The sequence below is a fragment of the Larus michahellis genome, chromosome 6 (assembly GCF_964199755.1).
Source record: "Larus michahellis chromosome 6, bLarMic1.1, whole genome shotgun sequence".
In the NCBI taxonomy this organism is placed as follows: domain Eukaryota; kingdom Metazoa; phylum Chordata; class Aves; order Charadriiformes; family Laridae; genus Larus; species Larus michahellis.
Window position 1 is genome coordinate 21,642,486 of NC_133901.1, and position 18,725 is coordinate 21,661,210.

An 18,725-nucleotide genomic window follows, 5' to 3' on the forward strand; every position below is an offset into this window, starting at 1 on the left:
TTTTTGTGCTTACCGCTGAGAACAACCAAAAATTCACCTCAGATGGCAGGGGAACATCTAAGCTCCAGAACAACTTCTGCTGTGCATTGCAGCTCTGTCTTCCTTACCTTCAGTTGCCTTGATTGTGTAGCCATTCTCTTCACTTGGTGGTACTTCGAGAAGCTGCATGACCCTGTCCAGCAAACCGTGGATAATCTCAAACCCAGGGCTCTTGTTGTAATAAACTGCACAGAAATGCCTGTAGTTTCTTGCACCTACATCTAAAGAAGAAGGAAAAAATTATGTTATCTGGGAAACTTTATCACACTTTCAACATTGTCTTTCTATCAGAAGAAAACTGATGCAACTGTGAGGTACCTGTGGCTGAAAGGAGAAATGAGTATGTAAAATGGCTTCTCTGACACAGCTGTTGTATAATCTGAGGAAATAATGGGATTTCTTTAACGCACTGGACTCCCCTCTAAAGAAAGATTTAAAGTATCCAATGCCTTGGGCAGAAAACTGGATTCTTAAATACAAGTATCTTCTACACAGTGACAGGTACCAAGTTAAGTGTTAAAGAAATTAAAAGCAGACTATCCAAAATGCAAATACTCGGTAAGCATCAGGAAACTTGTGATGCTGCTGGAAAAACTAGATATTTATATAACTCAGCTGCACAATAACTACCAGTACAAAACAACTAGCCCACAACTTGAAGCGAGTAATAATGTTAGCATGGTGATTTATGAAAAGATCTAAATTCACACAGGCTTCTAAATAGCAACTGATACTTTTCATCGTCATCTTGGACATCCCTGAAACCAAGTGACTATGAAAAATGTGCTACACTTCACTAACTCAAGACTGACATGAGTGTCCCCCACTTAGGACAGTCCCTTAAGTCAAAACCCTGCCTCCTCCCTGCTCTAAGTTTTCTTACATTATTGATTTCATCAAAATACTTTTTTTTTTTTTTAAACTTTCAAACTTAGTATGTAGTAGTATATTGTTACACTTGTACATTTAGGCTACACCATTGCAATATACTCTCTGTAGGAATCCTGTGGCCTACTTCACAGCTTTACTCACTGTGGGTTTCACTGTTTTCACTTTTTGAGAGGAACCATCTAGGAACAGAGTAACAAGTCTGTTGTGCCAACTGGCCAATTAGGAGCAGTGAAATTCAAAACACTGATTAATGTAGTGAACTTGTTTATTGCCTTCAGGTCTTTACCTTCTCAAGGTTAAAGTGCAAGCGTGTGTTCAGCAAGGTTGGTGTATGCAAGGGCAAAGTTTGCTGAAACCAGGGAAGAACTCTTAATGTGGTTGTCCTCTCTTTCTGGACTTTCAGATACTTTGAAAGCATCTTAAGTATATACATTGCATTTCAGTCTGGGCCAGACCTGTACTTCTGAAGGAGATCTCCTGATCATCCCCACTTAAGGTGCTTCTGTTCACGCTGTAAAGCAACCCTGTGGCGTATAAACCAGACTCCTTTCAGTTGCAACTCAGTAGGACGAGTGTTCCAGAAGGGCACCTAAATAGCTTCAACCACTCCAGGGCATTCAGCACACACAATCAGACTAAAGCTAGTCAAAAGGACATATAGCATGGACTGCGAGTCATCAGCTGATCTTCTGTGCTGCACTGCTTCGTAATATTGGCATATAGCACAACAAGTTATAGACAGATTTTCATGCATCGATTTCATCCCTTTCTAGAGAGTCCTCTGGCTTCTGTAGTCTTCTAGTTGCTCATGTCTAGACGGACATTCTCATCTTTCTCTTCCACTTAATGGTGATTAGATTTAGGGAGGAAATGTATTTACTGACAGCAGTTGCATTCCCTTAAAAAAATCCTTCTGATCTACAAATACTGAGGGGAAAGAGGGAGTAAGAACTTCTTCAGCAGTGAAGGAATGAATGAGTAAAAAGAGCAAGTCTGTCTGGTCTGCAAGTTAATGTAGGGCAGCACCACGTGGCATAGTTGCATGTGTTGGGTTTTCATATTTCTTTCCAAAAATTACCCAAAAGGAAGGCATCTGGACTCTGATACATGCCAGGGTGAATTACATTCTTTACACAGTCAACCTGTGTTCACAGGGAGCAGGTCTGGTCATGAAACATCTCAGCTGGACTTAGTGTTCCTAGAAAAAAAGGCACTGCACTGCGTACTGCTCATAGAAAGAGTGCAGTTAAAGATCCCTATATGGTTAGTGACTTCATGGGAGTTACAGCTGCACCTATGGTCTGAATTGTATTTCCAGGTAGTTCTGGATATAAGTGTCAGAACCGAGCACCTCAGACGGTTCTCCTCTACAGGTATCAGTTGTCTGCTGCTGCATTCAATACAAGAAATGAGGCACATCAAACTCAATAGGAGCCAAGATCTGAACAAGAAAAGGAATGGGTTCTTCAGGCAGCATAGAGTTAAATAGTGAAACTTTTTCCCCATGGGATTTTTGTGGATGCTGGAAGTTTACGTGGCTCTGAGGAGGCAGAGGAAGTTCATAGAAGATAAGCCTATTACTTGTTACTGCAGACCAAGAACCATGTTTTGAGTCAGGAAGTCCCTGAGCTACTTGTGGCCAGAGAACAGGGGAGCACTCTGGCAATACTACATATGCCTACCCCCTCTCATGCTTTTCCCCTGACAACCACTTTTAGCTAGTGTTACAGACAGGTTATTGGGCTAAAAGAGCCTTTGGTCTGACCCACCACAGCTGATCTTTGTGCTTGATGTACAGTGAGCTGAAATACAAGCAGAAACTCTAGCGGTTGTTGAGTGTTCCCTGAACTGTTAATCCCTACCACATAAGAAATTAGAGACTTTTTTTTAAATTAAATTTACCTCTTGTTTATTTGCTCCAACGAACCATTTAGTAACAAAAAAGTCTGTCAAAAACTAAACAGGAAAACATTTACCAAGTGACCAGAAACACACAGATTAAAAAGAGCTGCAAAATACAGGAGCAAGAGGCTGCACCAAGGATTGAAAGCACAGCCTTTTTGAGCCAGAAGTCATTCAACACTTCTAAGGCAGCAACTTGGCAATACAGCTGCAAGTTCTCTCAGCAGTCACTGAAAGCTGAACTTACTGCAGCAGTAAGTCTGCGTTTTGTCACTCAGGATCTTTTTCCTGTCATTATAATAATTTGCAGTGTTAAGTAACACTGGAGAATCGAACTCAAGCTGAAATGGCAACACAGAAAAGTAAAGGCTACAGAGAACACATCAGTAAATGCAACGCCTGATTTCTGGTTTGAGTACACTGGCTGCTCAGTGCCATCGTTATCTATCTCTGTTTCCCAGCTCTACTAAGATTCCAATCAGTAATATAGTCCTGAATGGAGAATAATTTATTTTTGCGTTGTATTGAGCCACAGAAAAGAAGAAAATGTTTTTCCCTTGCCTAAGGCAGCACATTCTTTGGGGCTAGACATTCAGCAGAACTATTTCATTTTTTTTTTCCTGTGAGTCATTATGCTAGCAGAATTTGTGACAACCATCTGAATTTTAATTTCATTATTATTCAGAAGGTCAATGGTGTCTTCAGATCATTATTCTTAACTAAAGCATCAGAAATAAATATACACAACAATTTTTATACCTCGTGTTTTCAACTGTAGAAATCCTTGGTAAGGGAAAGGATGTTTTTTCAAGCATTCCAAAAAGCTGTGTTATGAAACTTAGTCCTTTACGGAGTTATATTACAACACAAGAAGTTCATTCACATTCACAGGCGATAGGAAGAAAAAAAGGAAGTATTAGGAACTGTAGGCAAAAGCTGGCGGATGTTAGAAATGCTTCAGTTCTTTATAACTCACTTAAGAGATCTCTTGTGTCATGCCATGAAACAATTCTATTTTTTAAATGAGCCTGCCAAGTATGTCAACCTAAATTATATATATATATATTTCTGAGACTTCAAAGCACTTCCTGGGGATGCTGTTGAAAAACAATCCGAAGGATGGGCAGCTGGTTAGGAATATGTGAGCCAAAAGAGTGCAGAGGAAGATAAAGCAGTGTTGTGCACTGCCCCCTTCCAAATTAGAGATGCTTCAGAAAAATGACTTGGTGATCTGAAAGGGGGCACCTGCTCATTTAAACTTGTCTCTCAGCCTCACAAAAATCCCAAACGAGTTTCTGCATATAACTAACACTTCCAGACAGTTTGGAAAATGCTCCAAAGCGTGGCAGCGGCTGTACTCCCAAATGATGTAAATTGTGCTAAATGTGTGCTACCATAAGCTTGCCAGATTCCCCAAGATCACTGCTCAGAGGTGATTTTCTAATGGATTCATTTCTTTCGTTGCGGTAAGGGAGAGAAAGGCTATTCTCTGTTAGGACTGCTGGTGTAAAGTGGTGATTTAAACGCTGAACTAGTGTAACTATCCTACCAGAAGTGGCTATCTAGTGTTACAAGCTAACCACACAAATACTGTGTAACATACTCAAAATCAGCGCATTTCCTCCTGCCTTGAGAAGAAACATTTCTGCTCAGATTTGGTTTCATTTAGTTATATTAAATCTGGCACACGTTTTGCTAATTTAGTACGTCAAACCTTTCTGCCAGATATGTCTGAAGAGAAATGAGTTCAGTTCACCTTGGTAAGCACGAGTTCCGTGTAAGAAGGTATTTTATTAAAAACCAGTGCGTTTAAAAGAGCTAGGTTCATTCACACATGAATGACTACAAGATGCCATTTCAAATACAGTTAATGTCAGTACTCTTTTGACCCATACTTTTTAAATTATTAATTGGAAATTCTGCATGCCAAAATCATGAAATAATAAAATTAAATTAGTCAGTCTGATGACATAAGCCTTCTGCAGGAAATCTTATTCCATATGTGAGAGGACAACCCCGCATTTTTCAGTGTTTGCAGAGTTACTAGTTATTTCTTTCTCCCCTCCCCTTTCAAACTGTTTATTAGCCAAGTTTAATTTTGGAAGTAAATTTGGGAAAAAGACAATAGCTATTCTAAACACAACATTAAAAGCCACTGTTCGTAGCCTGCAAGCGCTCAACCCATGAGAGGGCTGCCCAGGAGCATGGGGTACAAAGCTGCTGCCTCAGAAATCGTTATCTTTCATGCGTTGCAGTGATTCCCACCAAAACGCAGTACACTACAAAATCAGTCTTTATAAAACCGTTAAGCAGCCATCCATGTAAATAAAAGCTTTCACGAGCTACAGTTAACGCACACGAAATAACAGTAACAATTTAGCTTGCAAATTTTATAAGCCAGAATAAAAGCACTCCGTAGACTAAGATAAACAGCCCCCCTCTTGGTTCTGAGGAATGCTGATGTATTCTGCCATCTGTACCAAGTCTTTTTGCTTTCTAGCTAACTGCATGCCCAACAAGGAATGAGCTGCACCACCAAACTGCCTGTATTTAATAAAAAAGTCTACGTGGCTTGCTAGAACTGCTTATTTTGCTTGGCAAGACTTTTTTTTCTTAAAAAAAATAAAAGTAATCTACAAATTAAATTCATCACCAAAGCAATTTACTTGCCATTTTGTTTATGCCTTATATAAATCTTTGTTTTGCAGATCCCAGATACCTTAAACACAACCACTAAAATCTGAAACCAGATAACGAAACAGAATGATTTCTGCTGCTGAATTTAAAGTAATGTCAGCCTTTTTCACTGAGAGGCAAAACTTCATTTGGAGTTGTAATTCAGCATACAAAGTTTCCTCCTGCAAGATGTAGCTGTGCCCTCCTTTTGCCCAATATACCAAGTAAAAAGAAATGAATCAGTAAATTTTAGAAAAATATTTGTTAAGGTTCTGAAAATCCATTCTTACAGTTTGTTTTACTTTGATACATTTTTCCAGACAAAAAAGATAATTTGAAATTTTGATCCTGTCCAGTGAAATCGGTGCAAAGAGGCCCCACCACGCAGGGAAGGTTTCACTGAAGCTTTTGAAAAGTGAACTGGCTGCTTTGGCTGTTTCACGTAAAACAATTAAGGTTACCGAACAATTCAAAGGCAGACACGCTTTCTTAGCATAGTCGGATGAAGTGGAAAGATAAGGAAAACCTTTTTATAGATGAGAGGGGAAATATTATACTGTTGAGCTTTTTATTTATTTTTATACACAGACTTGCTCCATTCTTTTGCCTGTATCTGTGCTACAAATCTAATTCTTCATATTGGTTGTCAGTTTTCCAGAAGATAGTTTTGGAGAACGAACACAAGCGATCCTGTTTAAAGAGGATGGAAAAGGGATTCACGCTGAGACACAGTGACCCCAATATTTTCTTCTGAGTTACAGCTCTCCAGAATAGAATGAGTCTGCAAGTGCAACCCACTCTTCACAGGCTTGGGACATACTGCTTTTCAGATGGCACAGTGCCGCACGTCTTTGAGACTGCAGCAGTTTAAACAGGTTCTAGCACTGCAATAGCAGTGTGCCTTCGATATTGAAAACATTGCCAGCAGGGAGTTTCTCTCACGAGTTACAGCCCTGATAAGAATGCAAAGAAGCACTAGATTAAGAGTAAGCAAAAATGGGTGCATCAACATCAGCAATTTAGAGCACGTTCTTTTTTGGTGCAAAACTGTCTTGCATTTATTTATCCTTAGAGTCTTGCAGGATTCTTGACAGATTTTAATGGAGATTTTGATGCCTAAAAATATTTACAAGGTACCCACTTGCACTTCCGAGAATTGTATCTCTAGGCACTCTAAAATCTAACATGTTATGCTAGCCTCTTAACTCGTGCATGTAAATTAAAAACCAGAATGTAGTCTGTAACGGTTATCAGATTTTTAAAGAAATACAGATCTACTTACTATTACCATTTAGTATGTAAGCATATATTTCCATTATCGAAGACTTTGAGAAACGTTCTCTTACCTGTATTAGGATCTTTTACTACAATGTCAGAGATCTCAAAGAGTTTCAGAGGCAAGGGCATCTTTCGGTTAGCAGCAATAGTTTTCAGGAGCCCAGGAAGGAGTGTTGTACGTGCCACCTGCAGGACAAACATGGTTGCTGCAAGTGAAAAACCTTCCAAAACAGCTGTTAGATTTTTTTTAATTTTTTGTTTTGCTCACTTGTAACAAGAGTTTAAAAGTAGTCAGATGCAAATAGTGCACTGATCTCTTTATGTTTGAGCAACTTTGTTTTAGAGTTATTAAACCTGAAAACGTATGTTCTCTGCATGTTCTTTATACTGCATTTTCTGAAAGAGCATGTATGTGAGGTTAAGAATAGGTTATCATCTCGCAGATGCTTGAGCTGCAGTGCAGGGTTGGAAAACAAACAATGCAGAAAGAAGTGCAAAAAATTTCCCACAAATTCAATCTCACTTATGCAAAAGGTAAATACTAAGTGCTATTTTGGAAATATTAAATGGTATCTGAATATTATCTTGATAGCTCCTGATATCAATGATGTAGGCAGAACGTAAGTAACAGAAACGGATATACTCAGATTGCAGTTGTGGATCTAGAAATGGGTATTAAAATACTTAGAGCAATACAGAATTACAAAAAAAAAAAAAGAAAAGTAATAATGATTAATAATTTAATAATTTTAAAAAAAACATTTCCTAACAGAGCTCAGTAAGTTTAGAGATTGCCGGGTCTAGTAGTTCCATTTATATTGAATGGCTTTTCTAAATGTGGGAGTTGAACAATTATCTGGGATTTTTCTGTAATGAGACAGCTCAATTTTGCCACATGCTGTCATACAGAGCATGGTATTTTACTTTATCAAAATGCTAATACTATTTCACACCAAATAAGGTATTTCTCAGTGAAGGGGTAACAGAAAATGACTGCTAGCAAGTTTAGCACATAAATATGCACATCCTCTGTAATGCAGGAAAAGTAGCTCTACAGTTTATAAATTTTATTTCCTGTTGGTTCTTTTCTTTCCTCTTTAAATATAGAATCTGTGACAATGTTGCTGTCAAAATTTGACCTGAATTCTCTCACCTGAAATTCTGCAGTTTTGGGGTTTGCTATGCGCACTGCTTTTGTTGCAGAGATATCCATGCCAAGTTTATCTGCAATGTCTTCCTGAGAACACTGAGAGGAAGAGACAAAACCCACCAAGGTCAAGTAGTCAGAACAGACAGTAAGTCAAGGAAATTTGATATCAAGAATGAACAATGCAATTGTAGCACTTGTTCTGAGGCCCCATAATATATGCTGTCATGTGCAACACCCACTCATAATAAAAATTAAGCCCCAGTCTTAAGACTAAGTAGGCAAACTGGTTTACCTACAAATGTTAATTACTAACCAAAATAAACCTATTAAAAAAAAAAAAAGCAAGTGTTTATTTAGGCTTCTATCATGGATTGCTGTCATCTGTTTTAAAAACAAGAGGCTCAGATTCTGCCCCCTGACTTGCAGTGGGTAAAGTATTTTATTCTGAAAACAGCACTTGTAAGGGGAATGACACCCGAGCTTCTCGGGTCATATGGCCAAGCCTGCAATTTTCATAGCTGCACAGGATTCTCATAGTTCATTGTTGTTGTTCTCATAATTTTTGCATCGGAGTATTTAAAGCCCTTACTCTCAAGCTGTATTTTTAAGCTAGTCAGTAAAGCAATACACTTGCACTTTATCAGGCTCAGATGATATCTGGGCACATACAGCAACAGATGCTACTGATAAGATCCACGCTACAGATTTCCAGAATTTATAGCTTTATTAATGTATTAAAGAAACCAATAGCAGACTAGGCATGTAATTGAGGATTTGCTAGTACGCTGCAGTCTCCCAGAAGCATTGCCTTTGCACTGGCAGCACTCCGAAAAGTAGATAGACCAAATGTGAGGAAAATGAGCAGATGATACCATCTGAAAAAGTGGATTATGGAATAAAAAAAAAAAAAATCTTAAATGAATGCTGACCTTTGGAGGAGAAAACTGTGTTAAACAGTTTTCAGATGTGTATCTAAACTACAGTATGTTACTGTGACTTAACTAAATGCGTTTTGGCTAAATTGGAGCTCCCCACAGAAAGCAATGTTATTGTGTACAAGTATAATTTGGGGCTCAAACCAAGAAACAGACTGTATGCACAAATACATAAGCAGTGTTTGTCACATAACACTGGGCTACAGAATGTTGTAGCATATATGATATTTGTCACGGCCATAGGCCTCACATTTTAATAAAGTGTTGATGACACAGCAGACTGCAGGGTTTCATCGTGCCACAGCAGAAATATAAATATGTAATGTGATAACATGACATACTGCATGATCTTACAAATTCTGCTCTTGCAGTTCATAAAGGTCCTCGGTAGTAGCAATGTAACATATTCAATGTTTTTAAGCATCTTACCTATTCAGTGCTGAAAAAATGAATTATATTTATTAATTAATAAGGAAATCTATAACAGCTTGATCATGTTATACCTATTATTTCCCCAACATGGTACTACCACAGGTAGCCTGAATATCTTTGTCAAATACTAGCACTGCAGGAAGTAATACTAGTTATTGTCCTGGTTACTTAAATGAGTTAATAACAAAATATTAAAACTGGAATGTGTTTTTCAGACTTCAAAATTAGTCCAAATTTTGCTTTTGAACCTCCATGAAATCTGAAGGTGTTAAAATTTTATTCATTTGGATTACCAACTTTGGTTGCAATACCTGAACTTTTCAAATGCGTGGAAGTGTTTTAGGAGCCTGCATCACTGTATCTTAAAATCCTTGAGTAAGTTATCAAAAAATAATCTGTGATCAGATAACTGTCTCTTAAAAGGTTGCGTACTTTCAGGGATGTATACTTCTGGCATTTAGTGAGTTTTAAGTTCAGGAAAAGGTTGAGAAATTCCACAGAGGTTTTAACAGAATATGTGATGGTAGCTCCCCATATGCTAAAATGTCCACAAATTGCACTTTAAGGCAAAGGCTTTGAGCAGATCTTGTAACAGAAAGGATTTTCTAAAATGTATAGTGTATTTTCAATAGCTGACTATGCCAATGTCCACAAATGGACAGTTACCATATACATTTGGAGGGCATGGGGGGTGCACTTAACTTTGTTTGTTTGTTGTTTTTTTTTAAATAATAGTAGATCGGGTTCTCTGATCCAGTTCACAGCTATGGCAAAGGGGTATGAACAAGTGGCCATGACCAAGATGGTGTTTCCTATTGAAGATTTTATTTCAATAAAACAATGCTGCTGCAAAAATTCAGTATTAGAAATTGTGCCAGCTGTTAGTACTGGAGTGGCATGTGCTGCTGCAGAGTCCTAATTCTTGGTAAAAAGACTACTGGCACGGCCGTAACAAATAATATGAATAGTACCTGCAAGCAGTGGTAATGACAATTACTATAGTTCTATTTGTTTTTCCATGCAAAAAAACCCCACCTGTGTTGAAATTTACAGAGGAATTTGTGTCCTCTCAGTGTGCATTAAAACTTTTTTACAGGTGTTCTTAAAATAAACTTCTTGCTGACTGAATAACTACATATCAGCTTGGTATCTAATGCAAGGAATCACGGGCAAGCAACAATACTGAAAAGAGACAAATAGAAACAGAGTAATCTCTAAACTCTAGTAATATCCACCAGAAAGTACTCAATTTTTATGTTTGTTTTCCAGATTATCAAACAATGGTGAATTTCACATCTGGTGACCAAAGTCTCGAGAGAGACTTGCTGTCTCACAATTTCATCCTATGAAGTTAAACTAAAAACAGTTCTTCGGCAGTTATTTTTGTCTCTATATTTAGAATTATGTGCCACATTAACAGTGACTCATTCAATTTCTCTGACCTACAAACTCACAAAATACTATACTGTAATTCCAAAGCACTAGCAAACAATCACCTGCCAAAACAGTAACGGTTAATACTGGTACATTTATACAACAGCATATCCTCAGACCATCCTCTGCAGTTTTGGCTGCATCGCTGTTCCAACACGCAACTAAGAAAAATATGAAATCAATATAGTATACCAGGGCAAAAGTGAGTGCTTCAGTGAATCCAGCAGCTGCCAAGTCCAGTCTCAGAAGTTCTGTGAGCTTATTGAGGGGGAGCTAAAATGAAACAAAAAACAGTTTTCAACTTCCATCTAAAAACACTTTTTCTATTCTTTCTTGAGGTGATTCTGTCTGTTACGTTACGGTGAATTCACTAGGGAGGTACTAGGCTTGTGTGCTTAAAATTTTTGAAAGCGTGAGCCAGCTGCCTTTAGGCTTGCCTGAGGAAATGAATCTCCCAATTAGAGATTTAATATGGGCTCCCTACTTAAACCCTGTCTTTTTTCAAGTACCAGCAACCACTGGTCTTGGACTTATTCAAATCAGTGGGGCATCTGTTTTGTATCCTATCCATGGTAAATACTTCTCAAGGCAAAGCATGTCAAAATATTTAATTCCTAGGTTCTGTTTTCCCCAAAGCCCTTCTGGCATGCACTAGTCATTTACTGACAACAGAGCGTTTATTTGAAGGGGCAATCTTACTTGATTAGCTATGGTGTACGTTTTCGGAATAGTCATCTGAATGTTGTTATAACCATAAGCTATTGCTGCATCTTCTACGATATCACATGCATGGATAATGTCCGCTCTGGTAGGAGGGATTTCAATCTCTATATTGTTCCCATTCCCTGTGACGTGTGACTTCAAACACATCCTAGTCAGCAGCTTTGCAAGGCTTGATGGAGTCTCACTGAAACAAAACAAGAGAGTAGTAATTTACGGATCTTGTACTATACCGACTGTCTTTTTAAAGTAATTAATGTTTTTGCTGCATCGCCTCATATCCTGAAGAATCTCCAAGTGCGTTATGGACTGTACATAGGCTTAGCATTCCACCAGAACGAGCTCAGATTCTGACTCTTGAGATGGTCATTTTTCTTTACTTATAGCACTTGTGAGGCCGTAAAGAATAATTCACTTTCCTTGAAAACAGGGGAAGAAGTCTTACAGAGTCAGTCTGATTACCTAAGATAACCCCTGAATTTTGATAAACTAAAAAAAAAAAAATCACATAGTGTAAACATTTTTAAAACAATGCAATAATCAATGTTTTCTAGTACCTTTTTCATGATTAATGAAAACTATGTTTTCATTTGCAATAACACACCTGATGCCTATTTTCTTGTTAATAAGTTCTGGTTTCACCTTCTCTTTTCGGTAAGCCAGTTCCTAAAAAGAAAGACAAAGCTTTTCAGCATGCACAATGCCTGCCATTACTACCTAAGAGGATTCAATTTTGACATCTTGGTAATCTAGCTTCTTCTAATTACAATACTAAAATGACATCCACAGAAGACAAGTGTGGAATATTAGGTTAAACTTAATGTTTTAAGGTAACACGATTCTTGGAAACATATTATAGTACACGATGCAAAAGCCGTTCTCCGTTAAGCTAAAAGGTTGAATGCAGCGTGAAATCCCTGTTATTGAAACTTCTGATAATTTCTGATATATGCAAGTAACAGAGTTGCTAAAAGTTTCTAGTCACCAGTTCATCCTAAGTCAAAGCCCTAAAGCAGTGAATAGTCATGCATGAGAGCTCATGGTCTAGTACAGATAAAATGACTTTTAGGAGGAAAAGGAAAGAAAACTTTCTATTTCCATATTGGCACAGAAATATCTACGGGTATATTACTTAGAAAGTTTGCAACATGTTTTAAGAAAGTTACTTTGTATGTATTTACTTAGGTGTTTCTAAACTTCGTCTTAAACTTTCAGGATTTTTTTCTCCATTTTATCTAGGGAAGCTACTTTGGTTACTGCAGAGATTTCTGTTTCGTTGGATATCTCTTCAGGATTCTAGGTCTTTCCTCTGTTGAGTAAAGCTGAGATCGCTAAAAGAAAAAGCTGAAATACCACTAGAAAAGCTCTCAGTAAAAATATGTTTCTTTCCCTCTAAACAGTTCGTACTTGCTTGATAAATCTGATTTTTATGAACTCAACCAGATCTCTGTTTGTCTTCAGTTACCTTCAGGAAATGGGAGGAATTGCTCTCTTTACACTTATTAAGAGACCAAAAAAGTAAGACTACGTTACTGTGGAGAGGTCTGTCTGGGACTCTGAATGCAGGCAAACCTGCACTTGAAGTCAACATCCTGCCTTATAGACCTTTATATAGTTGAAATCTATAAAGTGAAAGACTGAAAAAGCCAGTGTTACAAGGTTACTTTAACTGAAGGGCATTACAGCTTCCAGATCTGATAAGAAAGTTATGCTGAGGCTGATTTCAGTTGTCCACTGGTTTAAGCCTGAAGGACCTCTTCCTGCATTCATTTTTCCTGATTTGGAACACATAGGTTTTAAAGGCTTTAGACACAGATTATGACCTTCGATTGTAATCTTTACTTGTTCCTGAAAAAGTTCATATCACATGAACTCCAAACGACAATAGCGATTACCACTCGTAACTTTAAACCCTACCCTTCTTTTTGGAGTATCGGGCACAGTGAGACTGTGTTTTTAGCTGTATCATAAATTAGTGGAGCTTCAGAATGAGTTTCGTAGATAAGGGGAAGCTGGAGCTGAACTTATTTTTTGTGGAGCTAGAGAAGGTCCTGACTCATTAATATACAGATAGTGCCAAGCTGAGCTTTTACACTGTATCTCAGAACAAGTGTATACTGCCTCTGCAGAAAAAGATGACAATGTCACTCTTGCCAGACTTTGTGTAAATAAAATCCTTTCCCCGAGGATACTGAGACATCGTGTCACTATGCTTACCGGATAGATGTGGGTCTTCCCATTAGGATAAACGACTTCTGCTGCTTCAACACTGAGAGACAGAAAAACAGAAGTAAAAATGTTTTTAACGCGTGGCCCAAATGTAATGTCTCTCTGACTAGAGATTTATACTCACCTGAATGGCTTCTCGCAATATTCACTAAACATCGTGACTATAATATCAAGAACAATTTTTGCCTACAAAATAAAGATAATAATCACATTGAAATCTGTCATCTGCTTGTGTTGAAGTAGACAAAATATCTTAACAAAAAATGGGGAAAAAATCTTGTCTTACGCTCTCTTCATTCTATTCTAAATAGAATAACAACCAAAATCCTAGCAGTCTAGAATACCAGATTGAATTTTAAAAAATGTTTTTCTTCTGCTGCAAAGACATTTATGCAAAAACATGAAAGCTTTGGTTTTCAAGGTTCTGAAGCGTTTGTGTATCTTTGCTAAACTCTGTTCTAAAGGCACACAGGGTCTTTATTACCAGTTGGAACTGGGTCTTCCCAACCTTTAGTCTAATTAGTTGTTTCACTGAAATTAAAGTGAGAACGTAGAGGCTGAAGGACTGTGCGTTGTTTAGTAATATCTTATCAAATAACCTCATCTGCAACGTCTTTTGTTTTACAGTGAATATTTTAAGAGATTAGTATAACAGAACAGAATAATGAGATTCAGATCAACTTCTCAATCTACAAGCGTTGGGGTTTTTTTGATGCCTCACAGTATAATTTCCTTCATGTACATAGAACAGCACTATCTTTGGTTGTACTATCAAGACAAGCAGTAGCAAGAAGCAGTTATTTATTAAGTTTGCTTAGAAGACACTCCCCAACGTGCAAATTTATTTATGTCGTTAATGTATTGTGTAGTAGGGGAATGTTAAAAATGTTTTTGCTCTTAAGCATCAAGATACATACTTTAGGGAAAACAACAATGAATGCACAACCTATATTCAAGAACAGGCAATTGTAACTGCTAGGCTTTCATGCTTCAGCTTTGAGTTACAGAATTAGCACACGGAAAGCTTCAATTTGAGAATTATTTGCACAGCATCCCTGCTTGAAAAAGACAACTAAGAAGAAAAAGTGTTGTCTTCCTTCTCTCAGCCCAAATTTTAAGCAGGAGACAAAGTGATTCTTTACAAAGAGTATTCTGGCAAAATAGGCAGTCTTAGTGAATTTTACTCTTTTTGAAACCTTTCAGATTTAGAAAAAATGCTCAACAACAAAAAAAAGCCCCTAATTGGCTTAAATTACTTTCTCATACAAACCAAACACTTAGTGTCAACGTAAAGACACAGTAAAAACAAAATCCCATGAAAATACAACACTGCCTATACAGCAAGCCTAAAACCGTGTTGAGTCCTACAACTTACCCTGTCCTTTTGAAATGGGAGGTTGGCTCCATAAAGTAAGTGCCTGGCTATTGTGGCTCTTTGTATTGCAGCCCTATCACCCAAAGGGAAAACAATGATATTACAGCATATCAAAAGCAGGAAAGATTAATTTACCTTTGTAATATCTGTGGCCGTACATTCAATAAACACATTTCTGGTTTTTACGCTTATTTTTGTATGATCTCCTAAAACACGTGAAGACAAAAACATGTCAAGAAATGTTATTACTTTTCTTGCAATGACACTAATATTGACTCCTTTTATGATTCAGAAAGATCATTGTCATCTGCAGCTTAAAAAGCCACTGTCTACTGCACCAACATTCACAATTCTTACCAGAACAGCAGCGCTTTTTATTTTTAAATTTATGAATCAAAAAGAGGGAAAAGACAGACTGGACCCCCTGACTGGGTTATGCTTTACACTGAAAGACAAATCTACAGGTATCTCAGTATGCAGTTGAAAAAGCAAACTAGTGGAATAGTGGCCATCTGCTGGTTGCAAAGTGGTTCTGCACCTCCAGAGTATCTCCCCTGGCTTTAGTAACACATTTGCATTTGATGTGTGATGTGCATAAGAAAGCAGCCTTGGACAGGAAAGAATTAAATGGTTTTTAGAAAAGTGATTTAGACTGATGAATATCCATAGCTACTTCTGTGAATAACCAAGATCTCTTGACACTGTCTGCTGATACACTATGGGTTTGTCTACGTTAGCGATTCAGGTCCTAGTGTGGGTTCCTTTTCGGCGTGAACTTGCTTTGTGTCTGTACTGGGAGCCATGAGGTGTGCACTGTTTCTCATCTGGAAAAAGCAAGGTAGAACATACACTTAGGGACATCACCTAAAGCATCTCTCTTGCAAATTGGATGCAAAGTCCCCCAGGAGTTGGTTGCCTACAAAAGTGGTGTTCTGTTAGTAAGCCACGAGCGATCTAGAGCAGCTGTAGAGAAATCTGCTTCATGTTGCCTGTTAGGTATAGATGTGCAGCGAATAGCTTGAATGAATTTCCTTGCCGGTAACTCTGCAGCATGGACATACACAGTCCTGGGATTGTATGGGACCGTGCCAAATCCAACCTCTTTGTCCTTCTTGCCTTTCATCGCACCATTCCTGAAGTAGATGCGTCCCACAGGAGGCAAAGGGAAGCACACACTTGGATACCATGGGCATTCTTGCTTCCTTTGTTTGACACTGAGCAAGTTGTTCAGCTTCTGTGTTTTAGTTTCCTACCTGAGAAACTAGGTCACAGCTAAACTGAAAGTTTGGTGCACTGAAGGTCTTAAGATCGAGGGATCGTATATTCCCCTCCCTTTGCTGCGCTGTACCTCTTTGCAGATGCAATGTATTCAGCATTTCTGGACTTACTTCAAAGCAAATATAACTTTGCACTTAAGTGCTTGTAGATAATCAAAAAAAAACCAATAAAAATGTTTACCTTTCATTATCTGTTTAAAAAGAACCTTTAACTTGGAAGCTTCTCTCAAATACTCTTCTTCAAAACAGAGCACATATTAAATTTAGCTCAACCTTTTAAATTGCTAAAATATAAACAATATGCAGTGCTTATACATGGAACACTCCAAAGTTGGCATGAGCCTAACAACAGCAGTTGACCACCACCTTCAGTTCAGAACAGTTGGTTCTTACCCGTCCCTGCCACAGAGTTTGAGCTGCCTTTAATAAAGATTTGGGCTAGCTGTTTAAGATCTGGATAACGTCGACCAGGAAAAATACATCTATAGAAATTATCACTGCAGATTTTATCAGTTAGTGTAGGGCAAGTTACTGATTCTTGAAGTGAATATATAGGTATACTGAAATATCTTTGTTAAAGGAGTAATTCTTGCCATATCATTAAGTGGCTTCAGTTAACATTGTTCTCAAAAATCACACATAGTTTCTTTTGCATTCAGAGGAAACCCGTGTTTAGAAACAATGCAAAAAAGTCTAGATCAATTTATTCTTTTTAAGCGATTAAAGTCTTCTGGACTCACTTGTGTGATAGCAAAAGGATCCACAAGAACTGGTTTACACTGCTGATAAATACACTGGGCTTAAGACCTAGGTGAAAAGTCCCGTACTGTGACCATATAAAATGGAGTACAAAGCAGACTGTTACAGTTATCAGTTTAAAAAATAATTTCTTACATGCTTCTTTTAGCTAAATGTCTGATGAACAATGTTTATGCATGCAAACAAAATGCTTTCCGAATGAAGGTTCCTCTCACAAGGAACCTTTCTTGAGTTCTAGAATGGTACAAAAAGCTCAATGCAGAGGTTTGCAGTGGGACTTTTACACATCAGTGCTTCTGTTAGACATTCTGACCCACACACAAAATAGTAGAGACAACATAAACTAGTCGTAAGTAATCTTACCATTGATGATTGGTGGCATGGACAGAACAACACCGTTGCTGTCATAAATGACAGGATAAAGTGGCTTGTTTTCTATTAGGTGTAAATAGTGTCGAAGGTGGCTGTCAGTCTGGAGAAACAAAGCACAACGTAAATTTCACATTAGCTCACTTGTGAACTTCCGTAGTGCCACAATCCTTTGCTGAGAGATTAAAGGGAATTTTGAAAGAGGGAAGGATTGGTTTTAGAGGTAGGCACTTCAGCAGCAAATGCCGTTTGCTCTCAGAAGCAGGAAAATTTTGAAATGAGAGACCTGGATTTGCTTCAGAAGTGTTAAAAATTATTTCTTTAAGGATTCTCTCAAAGATGCATAGGCCATGCTGTCGAAATGATGCCCTTGTTCACCACAGCAGACCTTTCATTGCCGAACCCATGGGGAGACATCCTTAGCTTATAGGAAGTTTGCTTAGAAGTGATGAAATTAGCACTACAATACTTTTAATTATAAATTGCTGAATACTGACACATTTATGCTTCAATTTGATTCAAAATTTACATCTGTTCCAATGGCATAGGTATACACTGTACCAAAACCATAATTTACTTTTAGTCTCTCTGATACGCCTTGTTTCCTAGTTCTCTTACTCATTGTCAGTCAGAGATCTTTGAGAATTTATTTATCTCTATGACCAGTATATGTGCTCCAGCAGGGCTGTATATTGTAATGATGGTGATAACACTATCATTTTCAAATGCTGACATTTAAAGTGGTCCATGCAAATGTCGTAAAATTAGACTCGATAGAATCTTTTCCTAGCATTTACCTGGTTTCATCAGGATGCTGGGTCAAGAGCAGTGACAGACTTAACTTGAGCCTTTTACACAGCTACACTTGCCTAATACATAGTTGGGTAAATAATTCAACATCTTCCCCAGGTAAATTGGCCAAATTAAAGTAACATTTAAAAATCTGATATTATTTACCCCAAGCTTTTCTCAGCTTTGCACACTGAGTGTAGATAAATATGCAACGCTTTTACAGTTTTATTAAGAGCATTATGAAAAGCAGTCTTTGTGTTGATAAACCAGAGGGTTAATATCAAACCCACTATCCTAAGAATCATGCTTAGCCACAAAACACCATGATGTATCCTTCCTGGGCAATAAAAATAAAGCATTACCACGCATTTCTCATGAACAAGCAAAATGTGGAACGATCACTGTCTGAAGCTACAGAAGATAACTGTGGTTTATGTGTAAGAACAACTCTTAATAACAAGGATATG

At 37.8% G+C, this 18,725-nt stretch overlaps 1 protein-coding gene across 1 annotated transcript in view; it reads right to left on the reverse strand.

Annotated features, from left to right (window-relative positions):
- FARSB (phenylalanyl-tRNA synthetase subunit beta) overlaps positions 1–18,725 on the reverse strand; it is a 39,270-nt gene that overhangs the window by 16,487 nt on the left and 4,058 nt on the right. Inside the window, exons 7-16 of the mRNA XM_074593254.1 lie at positions 17,461–17,569; positions 15,197–15,267; positions 13,811–13,872; positions 13,675–13,726; positions 12,062–12,123; positions 11,437–11,644; positions 10,930–11,010; positions 7,940–8,032; positions 6,855–6,972; positions 108–260 (exon numbers count right to left, since the gene is read on the reverse strand). Coding sequence (XP_074449355.1) covers positions 108–260; positions 6,855–6,972; positions 7,940–8,032; positions 10,930–11,010; positions 11,437–11,644; positions 12,062–12,123; positions 13,675–13,726; positions 13,811–13,872; positions 15,197–15,267; positions 17,461–17,569 — 1,009 coding nt within the window. The remainder of the gene's footprint in view (positions 1–107; positions 261–6,854; positions 6,973–7,939; positions 8,033–10,929; positions 11,011–11,436; positions 11,645–12,061; positions 12,124–13,674; positions 13,727–13,810; positions 13,873–15,196; positions 15,268–17,460; positions 17,570–18,725) is intronic.